This window comes from Silene latifolia, chromosome Y, assembly GCF_048544455.1.
Source record: "Silene latifolia isolate original U9 population chromosome Y, ASM4854445v1, whole genome shotgun sequence".
Taxonomy (NCBI): Eukaryota; Viridiplantae; Streptophyta; class Magnoliopsida; order Caryophyllales; family Caryophyllaceae; genus Silene; species Silene latifolia.
In genome coordinates, this window is record NC_133538.1 from 236,588,698 (window position 1) to 236,611,328 (window position 22,631).

Here is a 22,631-nt window from a genome sequence, read left to right on the forward strand (position 1 = left end):
ATTATCTACCATGAAGGGAAAGCCAATGTAGTTGCAGATGCTTTGAGCAGGAAGAGTGTACATTCTTTGTGCACAGCTATATCCTTGATGAGGTTGAGATATGAGGTTGGGAAGTTTGGGATACATATGATCCAGAAAGGGGATGCCATGGGAGATTTGACAGTGCAGCCTGATCTATACGATAATATTCGAGGTAAACAGGTGTTAGATATCAAGATGGTGGAGTGGAGAGCTGGATTAGAGAAAGGGACAGTGTCTAGATTCTCTATTCATACAGACGGTAGTTTGAGGTTTGATGGGAGGTGGTGTGTCTCTAATGATGAGGAGCTGAAAAAGACAATCATGACAGAGGCATATTGTACACCATATTCAGTACATCCAGGTGGTGACAAGCTATACAAGGATTTAAAGAAGACTTTATGGTGGCCTGGGATGAAGAAAGAAACAGCTGAGTTTGTGGCCCGTTGTTTGGCATGTCAGAGAGTTAAAGGGGAGCAGCGATGACCACAAGGTAAGATTCAGTCTTTAGAGGTACCATAGTGGAAGTGGGAATCCATTTCCATGGATTTTATCGTGGGTTTGCCAAAGAGCTAGCAGGGTATCAACATGATATGGGTTATAGTGGATCGACTGACCAAGTCAGCTCATTTTGTACCAATGAAAGATACATGGACTAAGGCACAATTAACTATGGCTTATCGGAAGAATGTGCTAAGGTTACATGGGGGTGCCTAAAGATATAGTATCTGACAGAGTTGCGAGGTTTATCTCAAGGTTTTGGAAAGAGTTGTAGGAGTCTTTGGGAACGACATTGAAGATGAGTACAACATTTCATCCTACAACAGATGGTCAGACAGAGAGAACAATCAAGACTCTTGAGGATATGTTATGAGCTTGTGTGATGGATTTTGGTGGTAGCTGGGAACAGAGGTTAGATTTGATTGAGTTTTCCTACAACAACAACTATCACACTTGTATTGGCGCCATTTGAGGCTTTATATTGGAAGAGATATAGGAGTCCGATTTGTTGGGACGACAGTGCTGAGGCAGTGGTTTTAGGACCAGAGATGGTACATGAGATGGTTGAGCAGATTAAGATGATCAGAGAAAGGATGAGAGCTGCTCAGGATAGGCAAAAGAGTTAAGTAGATCTACATCGCCGGGATATAGAGTTTCAGGTTGGGGAAAAGCTTCTTCTGAAAGTGTCTCCTATGCGTGGGGTCATGAAATTTGGGAAGAAAGGCAAGGTGAGTCAGAAGTTCATAGGACCATATGAGATCTTAGACCGGGTTGGAGAGGTTGCTTACCGTTTGGCTTTACCGTCTTCTTTGGATAGGGTGCATAATGTGTTTTATGTATCTCAGCTGCGAAAGTATGTGAGTGATTCATCACATGTGTTAGAGGCAGAGAACATAGAGCTAGATGAGTCCTTGTCTTACCTTGAGGTGCCTAAGCAGATTCTTGACCGGAAGGTTAGGAAGACTAGAAATGGTGAGACGGTCTTGCTTAAGATTCTTTGGTCTAATCATGAGGTTGAGGAGGCTACATCGGAGGCAGAGGAGTCCATGAGAGAGCGCTATCCGTTTCTTTTTTATCAGATATGTATGGTTACGGGGACGTAACCTTGTTTCTTTTAGGGGGGTAGGAGATGATCGCGAAGAGTTTTTGCATCTTTTTATGTTGTTTTTGGTATAGTTAGTAGTGAGTTGTGTTGGGTTGAGTTTGGGTTGGTAGCATGTGTCGGAGTTTTTGTGTTGAGTTTTGTTTTGGTTGTCGTGTCGGGAGTGTGGTAGTATGTTTTTATTTTGTTGTGGTTTGAACTTCGGGGACGAAGTTCTTTTTAAGGAGGGAAGACTATAATACTACGGTTTTATGAGTCTCTGGGTACTCTATCGAGTGGGCCTTACTCTGTCGAGTAAGGGTGTTTTGAGTTACGAAACAAGAGTGCACTGTTGTAGGGTACTCGATCGAGTAGCCTTGGCACTCGATCGAGTAAGTGGCACTCGATCGAGTACGTTAGTTACTCGATCGAGTAGCTCGGTTGACGGGTAATATTTTGACGGGTTTTGTTAATGACGTGGATTAGTATATATTTTATATCGTCTTCTTCCCTAAACACTTTTCATAAATCTAATTCACTCAAAGGAGGTTTAAAACTATGTTGTTCTCTTCATCCGCGTTATTGACAAATCCCGGAACTTGAGAGGTCGGATTTCATCGTTCTTTGTGTCCTTGTGATCCTTGCGTCAAGGGTAAGATCTACATACCAATTTTGTAGCATTTAATTAACTTTGTTTAAACCCTAATTTGGGGGATTGGGAGTTTTTATGGTTAGTTGTGCTAGTAGTAATTATGTGATCATGTGATAGGAGGAGGATTCGTAGAGGAGAGGTTTTGATACAGCTGTTGAGATCGTCTGCTTGTGTTTGCATTCCAGGTAGGGTTTCCCTACTCAGTATTAGTCACATAATGTGGTTTGGTGTTGATTGTGATTGTTGTTAAAGTATAATATTGGTACTGTGACGGTTGTTGGATTTTCTCATTATTGTTGTTGTTGATTGTATCTGTTGGAGCTTGTGTCCTCCACAAATTAGTGTGATAATATTTATAAATCTCTTATAGGTTCACAAGGGTATACTTCGTATTTTATCAGTTGATTAACGATTACTTAATAACGGTTGGCTTGCTAGAAAGTTTGACGTTATTATCATACTGATGGCGGTGATCAACTGGTCCCTAAAAGTCACACCTAAAGGATGTGTTTGAGAGATGTGATTGTATGAAAATATAATCACATTGATGCCTGACTAAAAGGTTAGTCCAAGTATTTGACTAAACAGTTAGTCAACGTGTTGATGAGACGATTATTTAATTCAATTAAATAATATTAGCTGAGACGAATTAACTGTCAATTGTAAATTGAATATAATAAGTTATATTTAATTATTGTATATAATGCTAGCTTAAACGAATTAAGATGTTAGTCCGTAATTAAATATAAACGGTTATATTTAATCAGAAAATTATAAATATTCGATATTTATAGTTAATGTACATATTATATTGTCATTATATATTATTACAGACCGACATTAATATATCGACTGCAAGCTGTTGTGTGTAGACTTATTAATACGGAATAAAATAAATGACAATTTATAATAATACACATTATTATACATTTTTGATAACAACTTAAATTAAGGAGGTTTTTCTCCTTATTTGTTGTTGGTACCACTCGGTCAAACCGAGAAAAGGGAAAGAAATATTCCCCTTTTTCTTTCTCTTATTTTTCGGTTATTATAAGGGGAAATGGGGATTCATTTCTAACCTAATTCATTTTTGACCTAGCTTTTCTCTCATCAAGAAAAAACACAACAAAACCCTAAAATTCATTAGTAAATTTTTGGGGATCGATTCTAGCAAAATCAAAAGGGCATTTCTCATATCATCTTGGGTGCAACGATTAGGCGAATATCAATTTTGATATTGTTCTTAGGCCGAATTTGCAAGGACCAAAGGTTGATTAGGCGAATATCAATTTTGATATCGTATTCATTATAATAATTTCGTTATAATCCTTATAATTAAAGGGAAGTATACCGATAATTCCCACAGTATCTGTCTGTGATCTTCGGGGTGCGTCCCTGGATGAGTGGAGTCACTTGCGGGAGTGGCTTCACGCCCATGATTCGCCTTCTGTGGAACCCGCCACAGAAGGGATGTGCACATTAATGGATTTGGGTTTATTGCTCGATGGAGATGAGCGGGGCTTAGGTGGGAACGGCTGCGGTCCCCCACTGGCGGCGAGGAGTAACCTGTTGCGATGGATACTCTGGCAGGGCTACACACTTTAGTGTGTAGTCAGTATTGAGGAGTTGGTGATGGAGTTCGGGTTGATGTGACGATTGAGTTGTGTTGATTTCTTGTCTGATTGTAATTATATTATTGTGTGATTAGTACTGACCCCGTCTTTGTTTTATAAAACTGTGGTGATCCATTCGGGGATGGTGAGCAGTTGTTGAGCAGGTTTGATATGGTGCTTATGGGCTAGCTGGGATAAGTCATCACTTGCAGTTAGAAGAGTCTTCCGTTGTTGTCAGACATTTTGTTTAGCTATTAGGCCTTTGGATTTTTGGAGAACATGTATTGTACTTTCATCAGTTGGTTTTGGATTGTAATCACTTAAACTTTATTACTATTTAAATTATGTTTCGTTATTGTCTTTTGATTATCATTGCCTCGGGAAACCGAGATGGTGACGTTCTTATACCTGAGTGGTCCTGGTAAGGCACTTGAAGTATGGGGTGTCACATAATAGCTTTGATTTTCCTACCAAATTGAGTATCAACTATGGTGGTGTGGGGCACGCTTAGTTGACTCAATTCGTACACTAAGTGCGGGCCACACGGGTTCAAGTGTTTGCCACCTCATACACAAAGGTACATTTGAGCCTCTATAAATATCATCATTGGATCTATTCCAAAGGGGATACATGCTAGATTCATGTAAGAGACACTTCATCAAACAACTTTATTTCTCTAGAAGTAAGACTACTCAAGCATCTAAGAGAGCCCCGGAACCCCAGCCTCAAACGAGGTCCTGGTAATACGTCCAGTACTGTGCTAACTAAACCATCGGAGAGGGACCCCTTGGGAATCCCCGAAGCCATGTGTGCTACCCGTGTAGGTAACTTTTGAGGTAGCCGATTATCAACCCAACATAACATCCGAAAGGAGTGAGTTGATCCGGTACGAATTCGACCAACGCTGACTTGATTATTTTTATTTTTTTAGTATTAGAAGTGAAAGAGAGTGTAGGAAGTTTACATAAAATCGGGTGAGAAATCTAGGGGGATAACTTGAAAATGTCATATAAGATATCGTAGATTTCGTATTCTGTATATAAAAGAGTAATACCTTTTTAAATACGTACGCGACTATAACATTATTACAAAATTTGACGTTATTAAAATTAATTCCTTTTTTTACCTACTAATTTTCAACCAATTTTATACTCCGTATGAACAATGATCTTATATAACAATGTTTGCAAACCAAAAAAAAAAAGAAAAAAGCGCTAGAAATAACTTATGATTATATTGTGAGTTTGTAACGACCAAATATTTTATAATATTGACAAAGTTTTATCGTTATTGGTTAATAGAGGGTATTATTATAAGACAGTCTTATAAAACGAAGAACATCAAAGTAGTACTTTTTTTTGGTAAATAAAAGTTTAGGTTTAAGGGTAGGCCCTTAGTCCCCATTCCAAGGCTAGGACAAAGCACGGACTTCTATAGAGCTATATTATAACTCAATGAGAATCAAACTTCTGACTTTATTTATGAATAAGAAGGTAAACTTTTTTAACATCACAAAATCTCATTATAGATGGTATATATCCGTCTATAACTAAAGACGGGTCAAATACAATACCACATTTATAATAGGACAAGCAACAAGTAGGGTGGTGATGACCAAAAATATCACCACTTTCAAGCTATTTGACCCATCTTTAGCTATAGACGGATAGTTGTTTTAACATTGAGGCAAGTCCTTATCCTTACTCTTTAAAAAGAGAGGACTTGTGTTACTGTAGCGATGAATAGTGCGTGCCCATTGTCCACCGTTGATATCTCGATTTCAATCTTATCCCTCCCTTTCTAAGTTAACCTATCTTTCATTCTTTGTTTTGCATTCCGCATTTTCGTCTTGTTGCTCTCAAGTCTCAACCTACTTTACTGCTTCACCATCAACAACCCTCTTCTCAATCTGTCGCGCGTCAATTGAAGCTTCATCTTCTTCGATCCTCAACCCCTGCTACACTTTACCTATGCTTTCTTTTGTTCCATTCCCCTCATTTTCATCCGTCTCTTACTTCTCGGCCGCGATCCAGTTCTCTAATCAAGACCTAGGTATTTAATTCTAATCTCAAATTCTATTATTTGTTGATTTTTTTTCAGACTAATCTGGTTTCTTTCTCCTTATAACTTTATTGTTAAGTGGTTAACTTGTTGCTGATAGTGCACTTGAGTTCCGACTGCGTAGTTTTGACTAAAGATTAGGACTAAAGATTAGGAATTGTTCTTTATGATTTAGGATTGAAGTTTGGTTGCTGAATGTGATTGACACCGTTTCCATTATTATTATTATTATTATTATTATTATTATTATTTTTGTTATTACTATTACTAGAGATTAGGAACTTTGTAATTCTTAAACATTAAAGAGACCATCTACTGTTAATTGTTGTTGTTATTATTATTATTATTATTATTATTATTATTATTGTTATTTTTATTATTATTTTTATGGTTATTATTATCAGTGTTGTTGTTATTATTGTTAACGAAAATGTTTGTTGGTATTACTTTAGTTGTTCTTATTGTTGCCGGAAGCAAAACGATCAGTGCTGGGGTTTGTGGCGCTCCCGTTTTGTGTTTTACCGCATTTTCTTTAGTGGCAGTGTTGCTATGTGTGATCGATACTGTTGTGCTGGTGATTTTGGGGGTGAGTGGGCCGACCTATAATTCGACTGTATCACTGAACGAGTTTTGAATAAGTTCATAACTGTACCTTTTTTTTATTGTCCTTGGCTGGTTTGGTGCTTTGGCCTGGGTTTGCCTGACATGGTCATGTAGATTGCATCTTGGGGAACATTTTTTTCATTGTTGTGTACTCATTGGTAGTTGTGCCTTGGGGAAGCTATTATGGCCGACCAATTAAGTTCGCAATGCGATCATTTTATCTTAAATCTGCGCTCATTGGTCGTCCTAATCATGTATCGTACGTTCGTGTACTCGTGGTGTGGCGCCTACTGACATGTGGTGTATTTGTCTCCGTGGCTGACTGTGTTGGGTTGTTAATGTATGCGATCCTTTAGTTTTCTTTCCTATTACTTTTGACTCAACTTCCTCAAAATACATTTACAGCTGTGCTATTGTACGTTCAGGAACTCGTAGTGTCCAAGCTCTCGGCGCCTACTGACCTGTGGTGTATTCGACCTCCTTGCTGTCTGTGCTGGGTTGTTAATGTATGCGATCCTTTAGTTTGCTTTCCCTTACCTTTGTCTAAACTTCCTCAATATACGTTTACAGCTAATTACTGTTGCAGAATAATCACGGTTGGGGGTTTCCCGTCTCGTCTTAGCCCTAGAGTTAGTGTTGGCAAATGGCAATCATGATGGCTGTTGCAGAGTGCAGATTCCGATACTTTTATTTTTCACCGTTCTCTTTCAGTGTTAATGTCTACTACGTGCCCTACAATTCTTTGGATTCTATTCACAACTGGTTGCAAGTGCGGCCTTGGCGCACCTAGAGGTAACCATACTATTTTTTGCCACTGAACTAGGTTTAGAAAACGATTGGGATACACTGTTGCTTGGTACCGGTTGAGTCAGACTAAAATGCGCTCGTTTTTCTTGCTCGGGCTATAATAATCTGTTTGCGTTGCTATACTTACAGGTGTCCTTTGTTGTGGTGGTTTCACACGCATACGCGGTACCAATGCTGGCCTGTGGTTAGACAGTAAGCTTACACAAATGCCCAATTCCAGCTTACTCTAACTCGTTTGCTCACGTTACCCTTATGTTCATTGTCTTTGATTCCGTATACACCGATGAACATTACCATTCCAAATACGCTGCAGGGAGGATGTCTATTTTTAAGTAGCAACACGTTCAGGGGTGATAATCAGTTTGGTGGTGCCAGCACTTAGGTGACAACTTTGCTTAGTGGGTATATGCTGATCCTGGCCATGTTAAATTTGACTGACTTTAGTTGCTCCATGTCAGGGTATTTCTTTTGCTGCGGTCGTGCCCCTTGCATGAATGGTTGTTGCCGGTAAGAGGCCTTCTCCAGTAGGTGATGATGAGAGTAGGTTTGTGGGATCATTTAACTTAGATCTCTTATTGTTATTGTTGGTGATGATGATGATGATGAGAGTAGTTGAATGCTAAATGGGGATATGATACTCGCTAGATACTTATAACATGTGGACTGTGGGAGTGAGTTACTTTTCTCAATTTCTGTATTCATGTAGTATCATCTGCTTTCTTTGACAGTTGGAAAGCATTCTTGTCATGGTTCAAGGAGTAGCATCTACTGACATCCGATGTTTCAATTGGAGTCGACCACTCATTTTAGGAAGCTCTTGTCTATTGGTATATTTGAGCACACAATTCTTTCGACTCACTTTTGTGGCTTTTGAGTACTTATATTTCTCACAGTTGATTGATTCTGTGCTTAGGACGTTGTCCTACAATTGATGAGGTCTGTAGAATGCTTGGACAGACATGATCTACCACAACTTCAGGTATGCGATTCCTGTAATGTCAATATGTGATTCTATTGTGGTTTAGATCAGCTACTTATTAGCAGATAATTCATTTCACGATCACTATGCAGCTTGAGGTTGCATGTGCGCTGATCAATGTGGCATCTAGGAGTTTAGAGCACACAAGGGTAGTGATTGACCATGGTACTGTCCCACTTTCCTCTATGAGGTGATTCGTGGCAGTGAACCTCAATGTTCAAAGTTCACATGGCGAATGACCTCAAACTTGGAGGCACATTGTAAATGTGTGGCCATGTGTATGTGTTTTCTCGTTGCTTTAATCATATTTTTCTTTTTCCCTTTTCAAAACCCTAATTACTGGTTGTCTTTAATCTTTTAACGTCCTGATTTTATTAGTTAGGCTTCTCGTTTTGCAATCAATTGTTGTGGAGTATTTAACACTCTTCTATTTCGGTCTATTTTGAGAGTTTTATGGTTTTACAATTCGTGGGAGTTGTGATTTGAGGTTACCGCGGTGTTTTGTTCATGAGCTCTTTTATTCTATTTTTTTTCCATTTACTTGCTCAATAGGTTGGATTACTTGTTAGATATGTGTTAGATTCTTAGCAAATGTATACAATAATTTTGGATTATTTCCAGGCTTCAATGCTGATTTGCGAGACTATAAGTAATTTTAACTTTTTCTACCCTGACATCGTATTTTATCGTGGTTTACGGTGGTTTAACTGCTATTTTAGCTGGGTTTTACTAAACTATACATATACAGTTACATGCTCCGCATCAACTTCCTTTAAAACATGATTGAACATGTTGGTTTGGACATAGTGATAATTATTGTTTAAATTGTAGTTACACAGATGGCGAGTGCAAACCGTTTGTCCGGAATCGTGTCCGAACTTAATTAAGGCGGGGGGAATCGTCTCTAGCTGAAACCTTAGATCCTCTGTATGTGAGCTTGATTGCTTAAGGTTATTTGCTTGAACAAGTACCAAGAGGACCTCACACTGATGAGTTCATTAGTTTTGTTCGTTTTTAGATACAATTGTAGGTTTGGTAATGGTAGGATTCGAGGCAAACCTTGGGCTGCTCTCAGTTAGCACATCCCTTAACCCGTTTAGCTAAACTAATTACGATTCTAAGCTTTATCAAGCCTTGAGCATTATTGTTAGATTAGCTAAGACATGCTAGATCATGTCTAGGAAAGCTCAATTAATTATAGAAGCTGATATCTGTGACCGTTGTGAGCATAGTTAATTAAGATTATATACCAGCTGGTTGAGATTTATTTTATCCTTTTCTTCTCTGTGTATATAATCTATTATGTGACAAGATAGTTCATCATCTTCATATGTGATGAGTTACTTGTATAGCACATAACTTACCTGAAAACAAGACGTAACTGATCGTTGGAACGGCCCAAGATGGCGTGCATAAACAAATGGATGAGATAAATTAAGTGATTGAATTACATCCCTTCTCCATACATATTTGTGGTCATTAAGTTATCTTCTAACCGCCTAATAGGCCTCTCACAGAGTCCCATATCAAAGCTATGGTTCATTAAGCTTTTAATGGTTCTTTTATAAAAGGAAAAGGCACTTTTTGTTTGAAAAACTGGCAGCCTGTCACACATATCCTATTCTGTTAATAAGTCAATCAAGTCTCCTTCTCCATATTCCTTTAATTGTTTATGTACTTGTCAAGCATGCTTCCTTTTATTCCTCATTCTCTGTTCACCATCTTCACATGTACATGACAGTTTTTGTGTAATAGGAGTTATTTATTTTTCATTATGTTGTATGACATATCTCGTATATGTACATGTAAATCGTGTGATACTAGCTTATACGTAAGATGAAGCATATGATTGTGGTTCTGTTCAGATAGGGAGACAAGGGGAGAGGGTGGGAGGAAAAGAATGAGAGGGACTGTTGATTTTTTATTTTTCCAGGCTGAGAGGGAGGGCGATAGTGGTTTGTTTAGATTGACAGGGAGGGATGGATAGTGGTTTAGTTCAGATTGTAAGGGAAGGAAGGGAAGAGGGGAAAAGGGTGGGAGGTAGGGAATGCATCTGATCTAGGTTTCATTGAGCATAAGGGTACAAGGACATGTATATGCGGCTGAGATTTAGAGATTTAAGAAATGAGAATGCATTGTGATGATCAATTGAGTGATGTCTTTGTTTTTTGGTGAATATTTAGAGATTTTAGGAGGGATAATAACATTAAGGGTTGGTCTTGAAGTGGCTTGTCGAAGGTGGTCTCGGCTCGTAGGGATACCCTCCACTTGGGGGACAGTGATGAAAATGAAGGTAAAGAAGAGAGAAGAGTGGTTGTTGTAGAAGCCAACTTAAGAGCAATTTTATGTGGGAGACTAAGGAATGTGCGATGATGTTTATGAGCAAGTTCATTGGCTAATTCAAGGAATGATTTCGGGCGTACCATTGCAAGCCATGGGTACCTTGCCTTTTTCGTCCCCATGATAACAACAAAACTGACGTGAATTATGTCAATATAGGTTAATTAATACTCCATATTTTTTTTTATCATGTCTTTGCTGTATTTTGTGATTTTAGGAGTGTTTGATTTTTGTGGTGATTTGAAGTCTTCAGGTATTACAGAAATTTGCCCACATAAATGGTTATGACTTCTTTTTTTGTTTGTTCAAATCCGACCAATTGAGCTTTCTACTCCTTTGTGTTTACGCTTTTAGAGTTTTGGGCTAATGAGTTTGATTGATTGAGAATTGGTATATCTATCTGAGTATTCAATAATTGATTTTGTATCCTTTTATGGATTTGTTTTCTTGCACTGTTCGTTTGTACTGGATGATGGCTGCTATTGTCATGATAAATGATAATAGTTGATCAAAATATCCACACCATCTTTGCACCTGAAACTTTAATGCATTATAACCTTGATGCTCAAGGTGTAAATTTGGTTTGGTATTGTGTCATGAGTATATAGTTTAATTGAAACTGTTTTCGATGACTTGTTGAGGGTGTGTGCTATTTTCTCCTCCTCAGGTACACTATTGTTACACTATTGTTGCATGTCTTAGGATATGGTATTGTCAACAATCCTTGGCTTCTACTTGTATGGTTAGTAATCATTTTTTTGAGAGTTTGTTGTAGATTTGTGGTAAATGCGATGTTCACCGGCATGTGACCTTTTAATGTTTAAATTGTTGTGCTTCTTCATTGATTAAAGGGTGTGTTTTTCCATTTCAGTTTGAAAAAGTAATTTATCTTGGAAAAGGAAAAGGTTCACATCGTCTTCTTGTTAAGCAGTACAACGGCTCTGGTAAGTTCACCACTAGGTCCACTACTGGTCTTTCAGATTGTTAAGATTGTGAGGAGGAAGGGAAAGGCGACTAAAAAACAAAACCTTATATTTTACTGGCAAACTTTTGTGGTACTGATGCTGATGAGGGATATGACTGACAGTTATCTTTGATGCTTTCAAACTGTAATGAGTAAAATAAATGTTTGATTAAGTGTTTTTATTTTGAAATCTATGGTTGAATTTGTACGAGATTTGGAGATATTTACCAATAATTAATTTATTTCTGTAAATGTTTTGGAAGGAGCGGGGATTAAACGTAGTTCAGTAGTTGGTCGACAATAATAGTGTGGTTGGCGATTTATATATTAGGAATCTCCAGATGTACAGTTTTTAAAAACTTTTAAAGGCTCACCAGATCCGAAAGTCACAATTTTTATCTTTTCGAGTTTCTCTCAAACTATTACCTGTTCCTCTTCGATGAGATTTTTCGCCCCCGGTTCAATTCTTGGCTCCGACACTAATGGGATGAGTGATCTTTACACACTTATCAAGATAGTTTGGAATTCCTTGTTTTTTTGTTACAGCGCTTATCACGCAACAATTCACGTCTTATTTATCTAAGTGGCGTAGAAGGTGCGTTTATCTACGATGCTAGATATCTAGACAGAAAAAAAATAGATTACTTACAACATATAGCTTTGGCATGATTGGAATTTTTTGTACCTGGCATAGGATAACTATGAGTGGCGGGGGACGATATATATATTGGATTTTAGCCTAGACAGATGTTCATTCCATCTCATTTTCTATACTGTCCTTGTATCTTTGAGAACACACATTTTTTGCTATTATTTTCCTCAATATAGGGTGCTTGCAGATATTCTAGAGGAATGGAAGGGGTATATTTTAAAGAGTGGAAGGAAGGGGAAGGGATAGAGGAGAGGGAAAGGAGCAGGGGGAGGAGGAAAAGGGAAGGTCTTTTCTTTTATGGAAATTGAAGATGCCTTCAGATGATCAAACGATGATCAGTTTGAGCAGGTGAGAGTGGAAGAGGCTATGAGGGACATGGGTTAAGGAGTGTCGGGACTTCACGGTGGGGTGTTAGGATATTTGGGAAAGGAGAAACAAGGCGATTTTCACTCAAGGCAAGTGGAGGGTTATGGTAATTAGCGGGGACCACAGGTTATGGGAGATGAGGGACATGGGTCGTGAGCCGAAGGGAGGTACGACTAATGGACATATGGTTTTGAGTATTATGTTTTATTGAGTAGAACCAAACAAAGTAGGTTTCGTATGTTGTGACTCGTGTGAGTTATGACTTCATGTAAATATTGATCTGAACTCTAAGCAAACAAATAAATCTCTTAGTGATGGAGTTTTGTGCTTTGGGTTTTATCGTGACGACGCAACTACGTCTTGCTTTACCTTTGAACATTGTTCCCTGTTTTGTAAATAGAAACAACTTCTCTGTACTTCGAGAGCCTTTTAGGTGGTAGCCCGACTTTCTTTTGTTTATTTAATTTTTTTTCCCTCCAGATAATGAGCAGTACATGTTTTTATTATTTGTGTTCCATACATTTTGATCCTGTAACTTTGATATGGTGTGTTTTTCCTTGTGTCAAGGTATGGTTGGATGATTTATTGTTTTGAGGGACTTGGTTTGTGCACACCTTAATCTCATCAATTTTGGGCTAACTAGGGATTTCTGTAAGGTGGTGTTGGATGAGTTATCATTTGAAGAATGTTGAAGTTGTCTTAAGGAATATTTATTATACTTTAGTTTGTTAGTATCTTAGGCATCGCACTGTGTAAGATTCAAAGCATACTGTCGTAGTGTTCTAGCATGTGAAACTCTTTATCTGATGTGTGATTAGGTTTTGTTTTATTAGCATAGAGAGAGGAGCTTGTTTTCAATTACTCAGAAGACTCCTTTCCCAAAGCATAGAAGAAAAAAAGGCGAAGATGAAGGGAAAAACTGTCCTATTGCCCGTGACTTTAGATTTATTTTTAACCTGTGTTGTCCTATAAGTATTTTACAATACTATTTATTTCTTTGTTTGCGCCCATGTCCTGTATGAAGTATAGTACTTATTGTGTTCTATGCAATTTTTTTTGGCAAAATGAAAGGCAATATCCATTTCTATTGTGATGTTTTCTAATGAAGTTACCTACATAATTAGTCAAATTGGGGCACCGACCGGGCGCGGAGCAACAACTAACCGGGCGCGGAGCAACAACTAGTCGGTAAAAAACATGGAAGTATTGAAGGCAGTGAAGTGAGTGCGGATAATATTGTTGGGCCTTTGGACCGAATCACTCTAAGAAGCCAGAGTTATCGCAGAACATACAACACTTCTCACACGAGTATTGAACGGAGCAACACCAAAGGAAGCACGGTGTGCCCCCTTCTCTCTTCGACAAATCCAAAGCCAATAATCAAGTTTACGAAAAAAAATGTCAGGAACACAAGAGGAAGACAAGAAGCCTGGAGATCAGTCCGCTCACATTAATCTCAAAGTCAAGGTTCAGGTATTGTTATTATTATAATTATTTGTTTTTTTTTGTATTATTTTAATTTTCAATTTAGGTTTTTTTTTGGCTATAGAATTGTTAGGGTTTATTTCGTTGTTGTAGTGGAGTCTTGGTGTGTTTCTTTTGGAATTTGGTTGTTTTGTTGCGGTGTCACTCTGAAACCCTAGAAATTTCAATGTATTGTTAAGGCGGTTGTCTTGTGTAAGGCGGTTTTACGCAACTAATACCGTTTTATGATAAACTTGTGTAAGGCCGTCTTACATAAGTATTTGTGTTAAGATTTTGATTTATTTGATGGAAGAGGAATATAGAGATTGTTGAGGATATATGAGAAATTGAATTTAGGTCGCGAATTTTGTTTACATCATGTTGATAATGATACTCTCCTTTACATATGTAAATTTTTAGCTGTTAAAGGCATGAAATTCGGTTAACGATGACGGTTCCGGAATTTCAGTTACATGGTTTGTTTGAGCAACTGAGGGTTTCTCATTTTGGAAGGATTCTAATGGATACAATCTTGAGATTGATTAGGGTTTGTTTGTTTGGTCATTTAATTAACGTGTAAGATGCGGGTAAAGGCTTGTTTCGAAAGTGTATGCAAATATATTATTTGAACATGGCGGTAAATCCTTTTTTAAATCGTCGTTATTGTTTCAACGGATGTGGTTGTGTGTAAAGGACTTCCACGATTGACTATGTAAGGTTGTTAAGATATGTACAACCTTATCTTTGTGTTAAGAGCTTGGAGAGGTTGTGTTAATAACTTTAAATTGTGAGTATCTAGATGATCCCCAATGAAAATTGCGATCATAATTGTATCGTAATGACTCTCACAATGAAAGAAGCTTAAATGATTTAGTGAATTTTATTGCTTTATTCCATCATTATTCTAACCCAAAGAGTCACGAGTCTTTGTGCCCATTCACGATGGAAATAAGAATGGATCATATCCCCAAAGAAATATAGACATTAATAGGTAGTGGTCTTTTCACTTTATATTGGTTCCGCATTTATTTCAGTACTATCTTTTATAACTTCATACCATCCCTGTTGTTTCTTTTGGTGGATTATAGTCTTATATTTTTTTTTTTTTGAATTCTATGATGTCAGCAGCTTTTTGTATTCTATGATGTCGTGCGTGTTCATGTTATTTGCTACCATTTTTGCCTTTGAAGAAGAAGAATTTGGAACGGGCTGTTAAGTTTCTTTGATTGTTGTCGTAAATTAAGCATGTCTAGTATCTACTAGTACCATAAGATATGTGTTCGATGTTAGCGTATTAAGGCTTGCCTTTCACTTTTCAATTATCAAATTTTTTTTCTCAAAATAACGATATGATATGCTGCTGGTTTCTCATTAACAAATGTGGAGGCCAAAATAAGAACATACTAATATACTACCCTCCGTTCCGTTTTGTTTATCACATTTTTCACAATTCCTCACATAAATTTGAAACTGGGAGGAACATTTTATTGACGTCCTATTTTGTATGTCTCGTACTTTTCATTATTAACCAATTCTCTTTAAATATCTAGTTGTTACTTTTTGGGAATATTCAATTTTCTGATTTGAATAAAATAAATGTAACGTATCTGTAAACTGATGTCGATGCACCTTGTTGGTTTTGACCTTTGAAGGAACCTGTTGTACAGTATAAAAAACAATATATAAAGTGCATAAACAAGTTGGACGCCACTGTGCCTTATATAGATGACTATTTTACAGTATGCATAATGAGTCGACTGTATAGTGAAGCGCTCTCTTAATATGTTTAAACTGTAATCAGCACAGATTCATTGTTAAAGATCATATTCTCCTCAATTATGAACAGTGTCGATGGATATATATGATTTCTATTTTATTGCTGTCGTCCGTTTTTGCCATTTAGACATTAAATATCTTGTTAGGCCAAGTCTCTTACTTACCTACACTGCCTTTACGGGAAAACTAGCTGTTTCTGATGAGTTTTTGCACTGTATGAATGAATATCGGTAGTTATCTTCTATGAGACTAAATTGTCTACTGGCCTCTGTTGTTTTTGTTGCAAGACACTCTATGAGTGAATATGACTGGATATCTGGTGGTTTTGTCATGTTTGTTGCAAGAGATTCAATGGTTTTGGTTTTGTTTCTGTTTCTCTGCTGGATTGGGTGAAAAGACCCATCAGAGAATCTAAAGATGATCTCTTAGGCCTGCTTGTTTTATTTCTCTGTAAGACTAGTGTAAATTCTGTTGAATTTGTATTAATTCGTGTAGTTCTTTTTTTCTTTTTTTCCCCCTAAATTAGCTCTGTTATGCAATGTTTTGATAAATGTTTAGGAATCTGTTTTTAGGGTGCTTTACCTATGTTCTTCCTTTATTATATCCTTATAAGTTGAACATGTGGTTATATGTTTTTGTGTATGTTTTCAGGATGGCAACGAGGTCTTCTTCCGTATTAAGAGGTCTACCCAACTCAAGAAGCTGATGAGTGCGTATTGTGACCGACAGTCTGTGGATTTCAGCTCAATTGCATTCCTGTTTGATGGGCGTCGTCTTCGTGCAGATCAGACTCCTGATGAGGTCTTTCTCTTCCCTTCCCCCGCATTTTAGTTGAACGTGTTACTCGCTAAAGAATACGCCCTGTTTTAATTTTGATGTCACACTCACTTACGAGAGATAACTTTAATCTCTCTCAGACCCTAATTATCATGAAATGTACTCTCTTATAAGAGTATTTTTTTTCTTTGAAAACAATGATACAAGTTTTATAGCTTTTGCTCAAAATTACTTTGTCAAAATCTACACCAAAGCACATTCTTGAAAAATGAAAACATTAAACTGTTAGGGGAAAAAAATGGGAGCACGTATGGATAGTATAATATTTGGGTGACAAGTCATTGATCTTACTTGTTGCAGCTGGAAATGGAAGATGGTGATGAGATAGACGCTATGCTGCATCAGACTGGTGGGGCTACTCTATGAGCCCGGAGATTTATGAGGCTCACTAGGACTGAAAACCGTAGGTTATTATCATGATTGTCTTGGTGAAAGAACACTTCTAAAATCGTATTGTACATCAACCAGCTCATTATAAGCCTAGAGGCTTAATTTGGAACCCTCTTGACTGTGATCTTGATATTTGGAATGTCATTTGTCTGTTTGAGCGTTTCCTTAAAGAAGGTGTTTTGTATATTCTTACGACTTTTTAATGTGCTTTATGCTATGCGACCAAGAATGTGATTGAAAAAGTATTGAATTCCCTGAGTCCAAGTATTCATTCACGTTAGCGTGCCAAGTTAGCTTGACATACAGAAATAGAGCAATGCTTTGCTGCTCAGCTTGATATTGTGTAGATATACATATGGCCATGGCCATTGACTCAATTTTTGTCTAACCCGATCATATCGGAAGACTAAGTTGGCTTCTGAAGTCTCAACTTTGCTAATTTGATTTTTTTGGGCTAACATCTATATTTTGCGACTTTTCTACAATTCTACCTAAAGGACATGTAGAATTTGGAATTTCAATTTTTTTTGGCAGCAAGAAATGATCGTGATTGAGGGAGAGAATTTCTTTGGTTGAAGGAAATTTTATTAAATATGCCCTCTGCCCCGATGAATTGTTATCTATTTTCATTTTGAGGTGTGTCATTTATTTGTTATCTATTTTTATTTTGGGAAAGTATTGAACAAGTGCCTAGTGTATGCAAGTGGTAATTATTCCTTTATTTTATTAGTTTGTGTCACCTGCATTGGTCTTTGGGTAAAAATGAATACAATTGACTGAGACGGAGGGAGTATTAACTATAGGAATATTGATAAAAAAGATTTTCAAATCAATTTTTATTAATTGTTGGAATTTTGTTTTTATTAATTTCCACTTTATGAAAATTACTGTCCAAAAAGAAAGTTACCCTCCTTTTCGACCTTCCTGAAACAAAGGGTAGAGGTGTAGACTAGTTGGTTCACATTGATGGTTATTGGTTAGCCATCTTTGATTTCCTTAGAGCAGAAACATAGCAGCTTGATTAATATTGTTTCATTTGTTTACGTTTTATATTCTTTATGAGGAGTATAATGATGAGCAAATGATTGAGATTGAGATTGAGGCGTACCGCAGTAGGTTCTAGAATGCTACCCATTACCACCAATTACTACCTCAATGTGGGCTCATCCATGCATACAACGCTTCACCTCAGCCACGTAATTCTCTCATATAACATCCCTATAAAATAAATTATTAGTCTAGGACAATCTTCTGACTTTTGTATTATCCAATCCTCAACCCCACAATCTCATACTTTCAATGGCTACCTCCAGTATCAGCTCCTTCTGCTACACTCCTTCCTCTTTCACTACCAGCCCGTCGACAACCCGAACCCGAAATGTTACTTGCAACCCTCGAACCTGCAGCCTCCCAATAATCCGAGCCTCTAAACCGGATATTATAGGCGATTTTGGAGCGAGGGACCCGTTTCCAGCTGAGCTAGAGAGCCAGTTTGGTGAAAAAGTGTTGGGAAACATGAGCACAGAACACAAGATACTTATACCTCAAGCTTCTGTTCTCTCTTTATCACAACATTCTTGTATTCCTATTTCTTCTGATACAACTCCCCTAACCCAATATGAAGCCAAGCAGCTCGTCCATAAGGTTCTCGGATGGCGGGTTGCCGAGGATAAAGACAGTGATGGAAATACGGTGTTCAAGTTGTACTGTTTGTGGAAGGTCAAGGACTTTGACTCTGGTGTTGAGCTTATTAACAGGATAAGTAATGTGGGTCAAACTGCTGCGCATTCACCTGTTTTGCATCATTTGGAGGAGACTAACCAGGTTAGAGCAGAATTGTGGACTGCCCAAATTGGCGGCTTGAGTATTAATGATTTTATTGTTGCTGCTAAGATTGATGATATTAACACATCTGATCTCGTTCCTAGGAAAAGGGTTTGGGCTTAATCGTGTATTGGTAGAAATTGTATGAAGAACAGAAACAAAATTTTGGCTTTTTCTTTAATGGAGAAATGTAGAAAGCTTTGCTTAATGTATCCAATGTGTTTTTGATGGTGAATGTCTGAATACTTGAATGAGTAATTTTCTTTTGGCATTAATAGGGGTTCAGAATTCCAAGTTCAATTTAAAATGTACTGATTTACCAATCGAAACTCAACTCGAATGCAAGAAACTGTGTCTAACTGAGCTATTATCATCACTGATGCTTAATACACCACCTGAGATGTTGGATGCGTTCATGAATGCCGCTGTTCTCTTCGAGTCATTCAGTAACAGGGTTAGGTGTAAAAGATAACCTGATAGAGGGTCACAGGAGAAACCACCATGTTTGATTCAAGCAAACCCAGAGTTGCCTCAACAATAGCTAACTCTCTTGCGAATGTTTAGTCAATGCATTCCTGTTTTCCCTCTGCTGCATTTACTTTTCAGTCTCACGACTAGCTGTTTTCTTGACTGTAACCCAAAAAAGACTATCATCAACACCATATGATATTCCCTCATTAGCATCAAATTGGCTTGGAATACTGATAATTTTCTTGCAGGCTTTTACTGCATCTTCCTGGTGTTCTGCACGACCTCACAAACGAAAATGATACATTAATGTTCTGCTACTATATAATGGTTATAGCTGAGGTGACCATCTTTTTAAGTTTTTCTACATGAATCCCTTGACTGATTTCTTTGTCTGAGGGCCACATTACAGTTAACTGAATATTAGTATTTCATTCTGGAGGATCTTGGATAGTACCAAATCAATTGATTTGAAACTGATATTTTAGGAGACAGTGCAATATTGTTACCCTTATTTTACACAAAACTTGTCCTTAGTTCTTGAGAACATACTGAATCTTTACAGCCCCAGAGGCTTGATTCTCTAATCTGTATCCCCACATGGAGTCCCGTCTATTACGGTTTGTATCATTATTAGACGCGTCACGCGTAACCATCAGTTAAAATTGCATTATCACTTTCACCACTAAAAATGGATTGAGAATGAAGGGTAAAAAAACTTTAGGGCCATATTCTATTCACATTAATGGGAAACTATTAGCCTTTTCTGCTACGATCTGTCATTGAAACTGAAATGACAGTAAAAATGTGGTTTAATGGATGAAATTAATTTAACTGGCATAATTATAACAAAAAAATAACACAGAATATAGGGAATAGTAGGTTGTATTCATATGTTTGGTAGATTCACAGATTTGAAGTTATATGTACAATTGTATAATCATGATCTAGTTGCTAAGAATATTGAGAAGAGTCGATCTAGTCTTAACCAAATGCCTGAATAAAGATTCTAATATTTCGTCAAGTTGTTCGATTTCGGACTCCAAGTTCACCATTTGGTTCCTGATATCGTCTATGTTAACTCTTGTTTTATTCTGGCAAACGATAGATTCTAAAGTCGCGTCAACGACATCAAACTCGCTGGTTTGTGCCGCTGATTCTTCTTTCTTCGGAACACTTGTTAATCAATTTGGTGACTAGAGACCAACTTTTCTTAGAGTGTGACTTTGTACCACTAATGTAAGATAACAAGGACTTAAACATGTCCACAGTTATCTCTTCGACATCATTCATAAAGAACTCAGAAGCATTGGTGTTGTCACTTTTGATGTTTTTCAGCACTTTTTGACTACTTTCTTGATGGTCTTTCTTGCCTTGACGTATTCAGCGACTTCTTTGGTTATGTTCAGTTCACCACTGATTCTTCTGCGGCGGACTGATTGGATGTCTTGAAGCCTTTCTTTGGATGTGCGGTTCAGCAAGCACAATCGATTTGGATGTTATTAAATTAACCACTTATGAGGATGTAAGAAAGATAAATAAAGAACGTGAAAAAGACAACAGTAACAATTTGTTAGCTACGTCCACCGGCAGAAGGTTACAGATTTCAGAGTATACTCGTTAGAGTATTCAGATTTCAGACGACTCAGATTTTTGACAGATTTCTGAATGAATAAAATAGACGGCTTATGAGAGTTTATATAGTACTCTCATAACAGATACTTTGCTTAACAGAATTAGGAAACCCTAACAGATATATGAAACCCTATAGTAATTTCCTAAACAGACAAGGAAACTAAATAATGGTTTCCTAAACAGATAAGGAAACTAAATCAGATGCGGAATTCAGAACAGATTCAAGGCATATTCTAACAATTTTATTACTATCTAATTTTAAAGGGATATTCTCTCGTGTACCCCTCAACTTTTTCATTTTCTATGATATACCCCTCTTTTCATGCAAAAAAACTTTGACCGTCAATAACTCTTGGCTACAAGTTCAGAATACGATAAACTTTTTTTTCAAATTGACCGTCTTTAAGAGGTCTTCCGTGTGAAAAAAATTCACCGACGTTTCAACTCATAGTCGGGAATTATGGTCGGTCAAAGTTTATTCGTTAAAAAATGTTTGACCAACCATAACTTCCGGCTACGAGTTCAAAAAGCGGTGAATTTTTTTTTCAAATTTAAGGCCTTGACGAGATAATTGGTTTGAAAAAAAAAATTACCATTTCCTGAACTCGTAATAGAGAATTATTGTCGGTCAAAGATTTTTTATGAAAAACGAGGGGTACACAATAGAAAACGAAAAAGTTCAGGGGTACACGAGAGAATATCCCAATTTTAAATTGATGGATGGAACTATAATGGTTTCTTGGCCAGGTTTCTTCCCTATATATTTCTGAATAGCATGGATGGCACTCCCCTTCAAGAGATAAGCTGTTTTGCTGGTGTCGATCTCTGGAAATGTGGATAATTAGAGATTAAGATTAATGAGCCATTTTTGTTGAAGATGAAGATAGAGTGGCTTAGAAATGGTAGCAGTTGGTGTGTCCATATATGCCGCAACCCTTAGTAATTGTTAACATTGCATCAGATTTTAGGAGTTGGCGTCGTGTCTTCACAAAGTCCAATCTTGATGAGATTATAACAGGTGGTTTTTGAGATGTTTTTTTTTAAGGGGGTGAAGCTTCATCAGATCCTAACCTGACCGACCCATCACCATCCGTCCATCCTTACAGAGATGACACGGTCAGTGCGTCTGTCATAATTGTACATCAATGTATACTTGGCCGTCTACTTGTGACTCTCACTTATTCACTATTGCAAACAGCAGGCTTCGTTGCAGTTAAATTAAGAGTTTTGCAGGAACGTAAATGAAACCTTAATGATTTTATTGTTGGTGCTAAGATTGATGATATTAAGACATCTGATCCTGTTTCTAGGAAAAAGATTTGGGCTTAAATTACCGGGTTACTGGCATAGTATTAAATCTTGATTTTGCTTACGGTCGCTGTAAACTCCAAAACCTTTATAACTCGGCCGTGTATGTGTATTGTTGTTGTAGCCAGTATCTAAAACTATGGTTATTGGTAGAAATTGTATGGAGAACAGAAAGACATTTTTGGTGTTTTTCTTTTTTAGCTTTGATTAATGGAGAAATATATAGAAAGCTTTGCTCGATCCTATGTGTTTCCAATGGCGAATGTATGACTGCTCAATTAGTATTTTTATT

The 22,631-nt window shown here is 37.3% G+C and overlaps 2 protein-coding genes and 2 long non-coding RNA genes across 4 annotated transcripts; all 4 read left to right on the forward strand.

Moving 5' to 3' along the window:
• The first annotated feature begins 6,801 nt into the window (after window positions 1-6,801).
• Window positions 6,802-7,580, forward strand: LOC141630355 (uncharacterized). The gene is made up of 3 exons (XR_012537475.1): window positions 6,802-6,869; window positions 6,955-7,035; window positions 7,116-7,580. It is a non-coding gene; the product is annotated as an uncharacterized LOC141630355 (long non-coding RNA).
• Window positions 7,581-7,649: 69 nt separating this feature from the next.
• Window positions 7,650-8,315, forward strand: LOC141633508 (uncharacterized). Its single transcript, XR_012538303.1, has 4 exons — window positions 7,650-7,718; window positions 7,795-7,843; window positions 8,065-8,163; window positions 8,250-8,315. It is a non-coding gene; the product is annotated as an uncharacterized LOC141633508 (long non-coding RNA).
• Window positions 8,316-13,779: 5,464 nt separating this feature from the next.
• On the forward strand, window positions 13,780-17,355 carry LOC141633711 (small ubiquitin-related modifier 1-like). The gene is made up of 3 exons (XM_074446140.1): window positions 13,780-14,110; window positions 16,529-16,678; window positions 17,015-17,355. Exons 1-3 carry the CDS (start codon window positions 14,036-14,038, stop codon window positions 17,078-17,080), a joined length of 291 nt encoding a protein of 96 aa, XP_074302241.1. The 5' UTR covers window positions 13,780-14,035; the 3' UTR covers window positions 17,081-17,355.
• Window positions 17,356-18,336: 981 nt separating this feature from the next.
• Window positions 18,337-19,163, forward strand: LOC141633712 (putative pterin-4-alpha-carbinolamine dehydratase, chloroplastic). Its single transcript, XM_074446142.1, has one exon. It carries the CDS (start codon window positions 18,404-18,406, stop codon window positions 19,049-19,051), a length of 648 nt encoding a protein of 215 aa, XP_074302243.1. The 5' UTR covers window positions 18,337-18,403; the 3' UTR covers window positions 19,052-19,163.
• The last annotated feature ends 3,468 nt before the right edge of the window (window positions 19,164-22,631 follow it).

What these genes read in the sequence shown, in the direction of transcription:
- LOC141633711 (XM_074446140.1), top strand. Translation starts at nt 14,036, where the DNA reads ATGTCAGGAACACAAGAGGAAGACAAGAAGCCTGGAGATCAGTCCGCT. An exon ending in ATCTCAAAGTCAAGGTTCAG is followed by an intron (nt 14,111 to 16,528) that starts GTATTGTTATTA and finishes GTATGTTTTCAG; the next exon opens with GATGGCAACGAGGTCTTCTT. An exon ending in CAGATCAGACTCCTGATGAG is followed by an intron (nt 16,679 to 17,014) that starts GTCTTTCTCTTC and finishes TACTTGTTGCAG; the next exon opens with CTGGAAATGGAAGATGGTGA.
- LOC141633712 (XM_074446142.1), top strand. Translation starts at nt 18,404, where the DNA reads ATGGCTACCTCCAGTATCAGCTCCTTCTGCTACACTCCTTCCTCTTTC.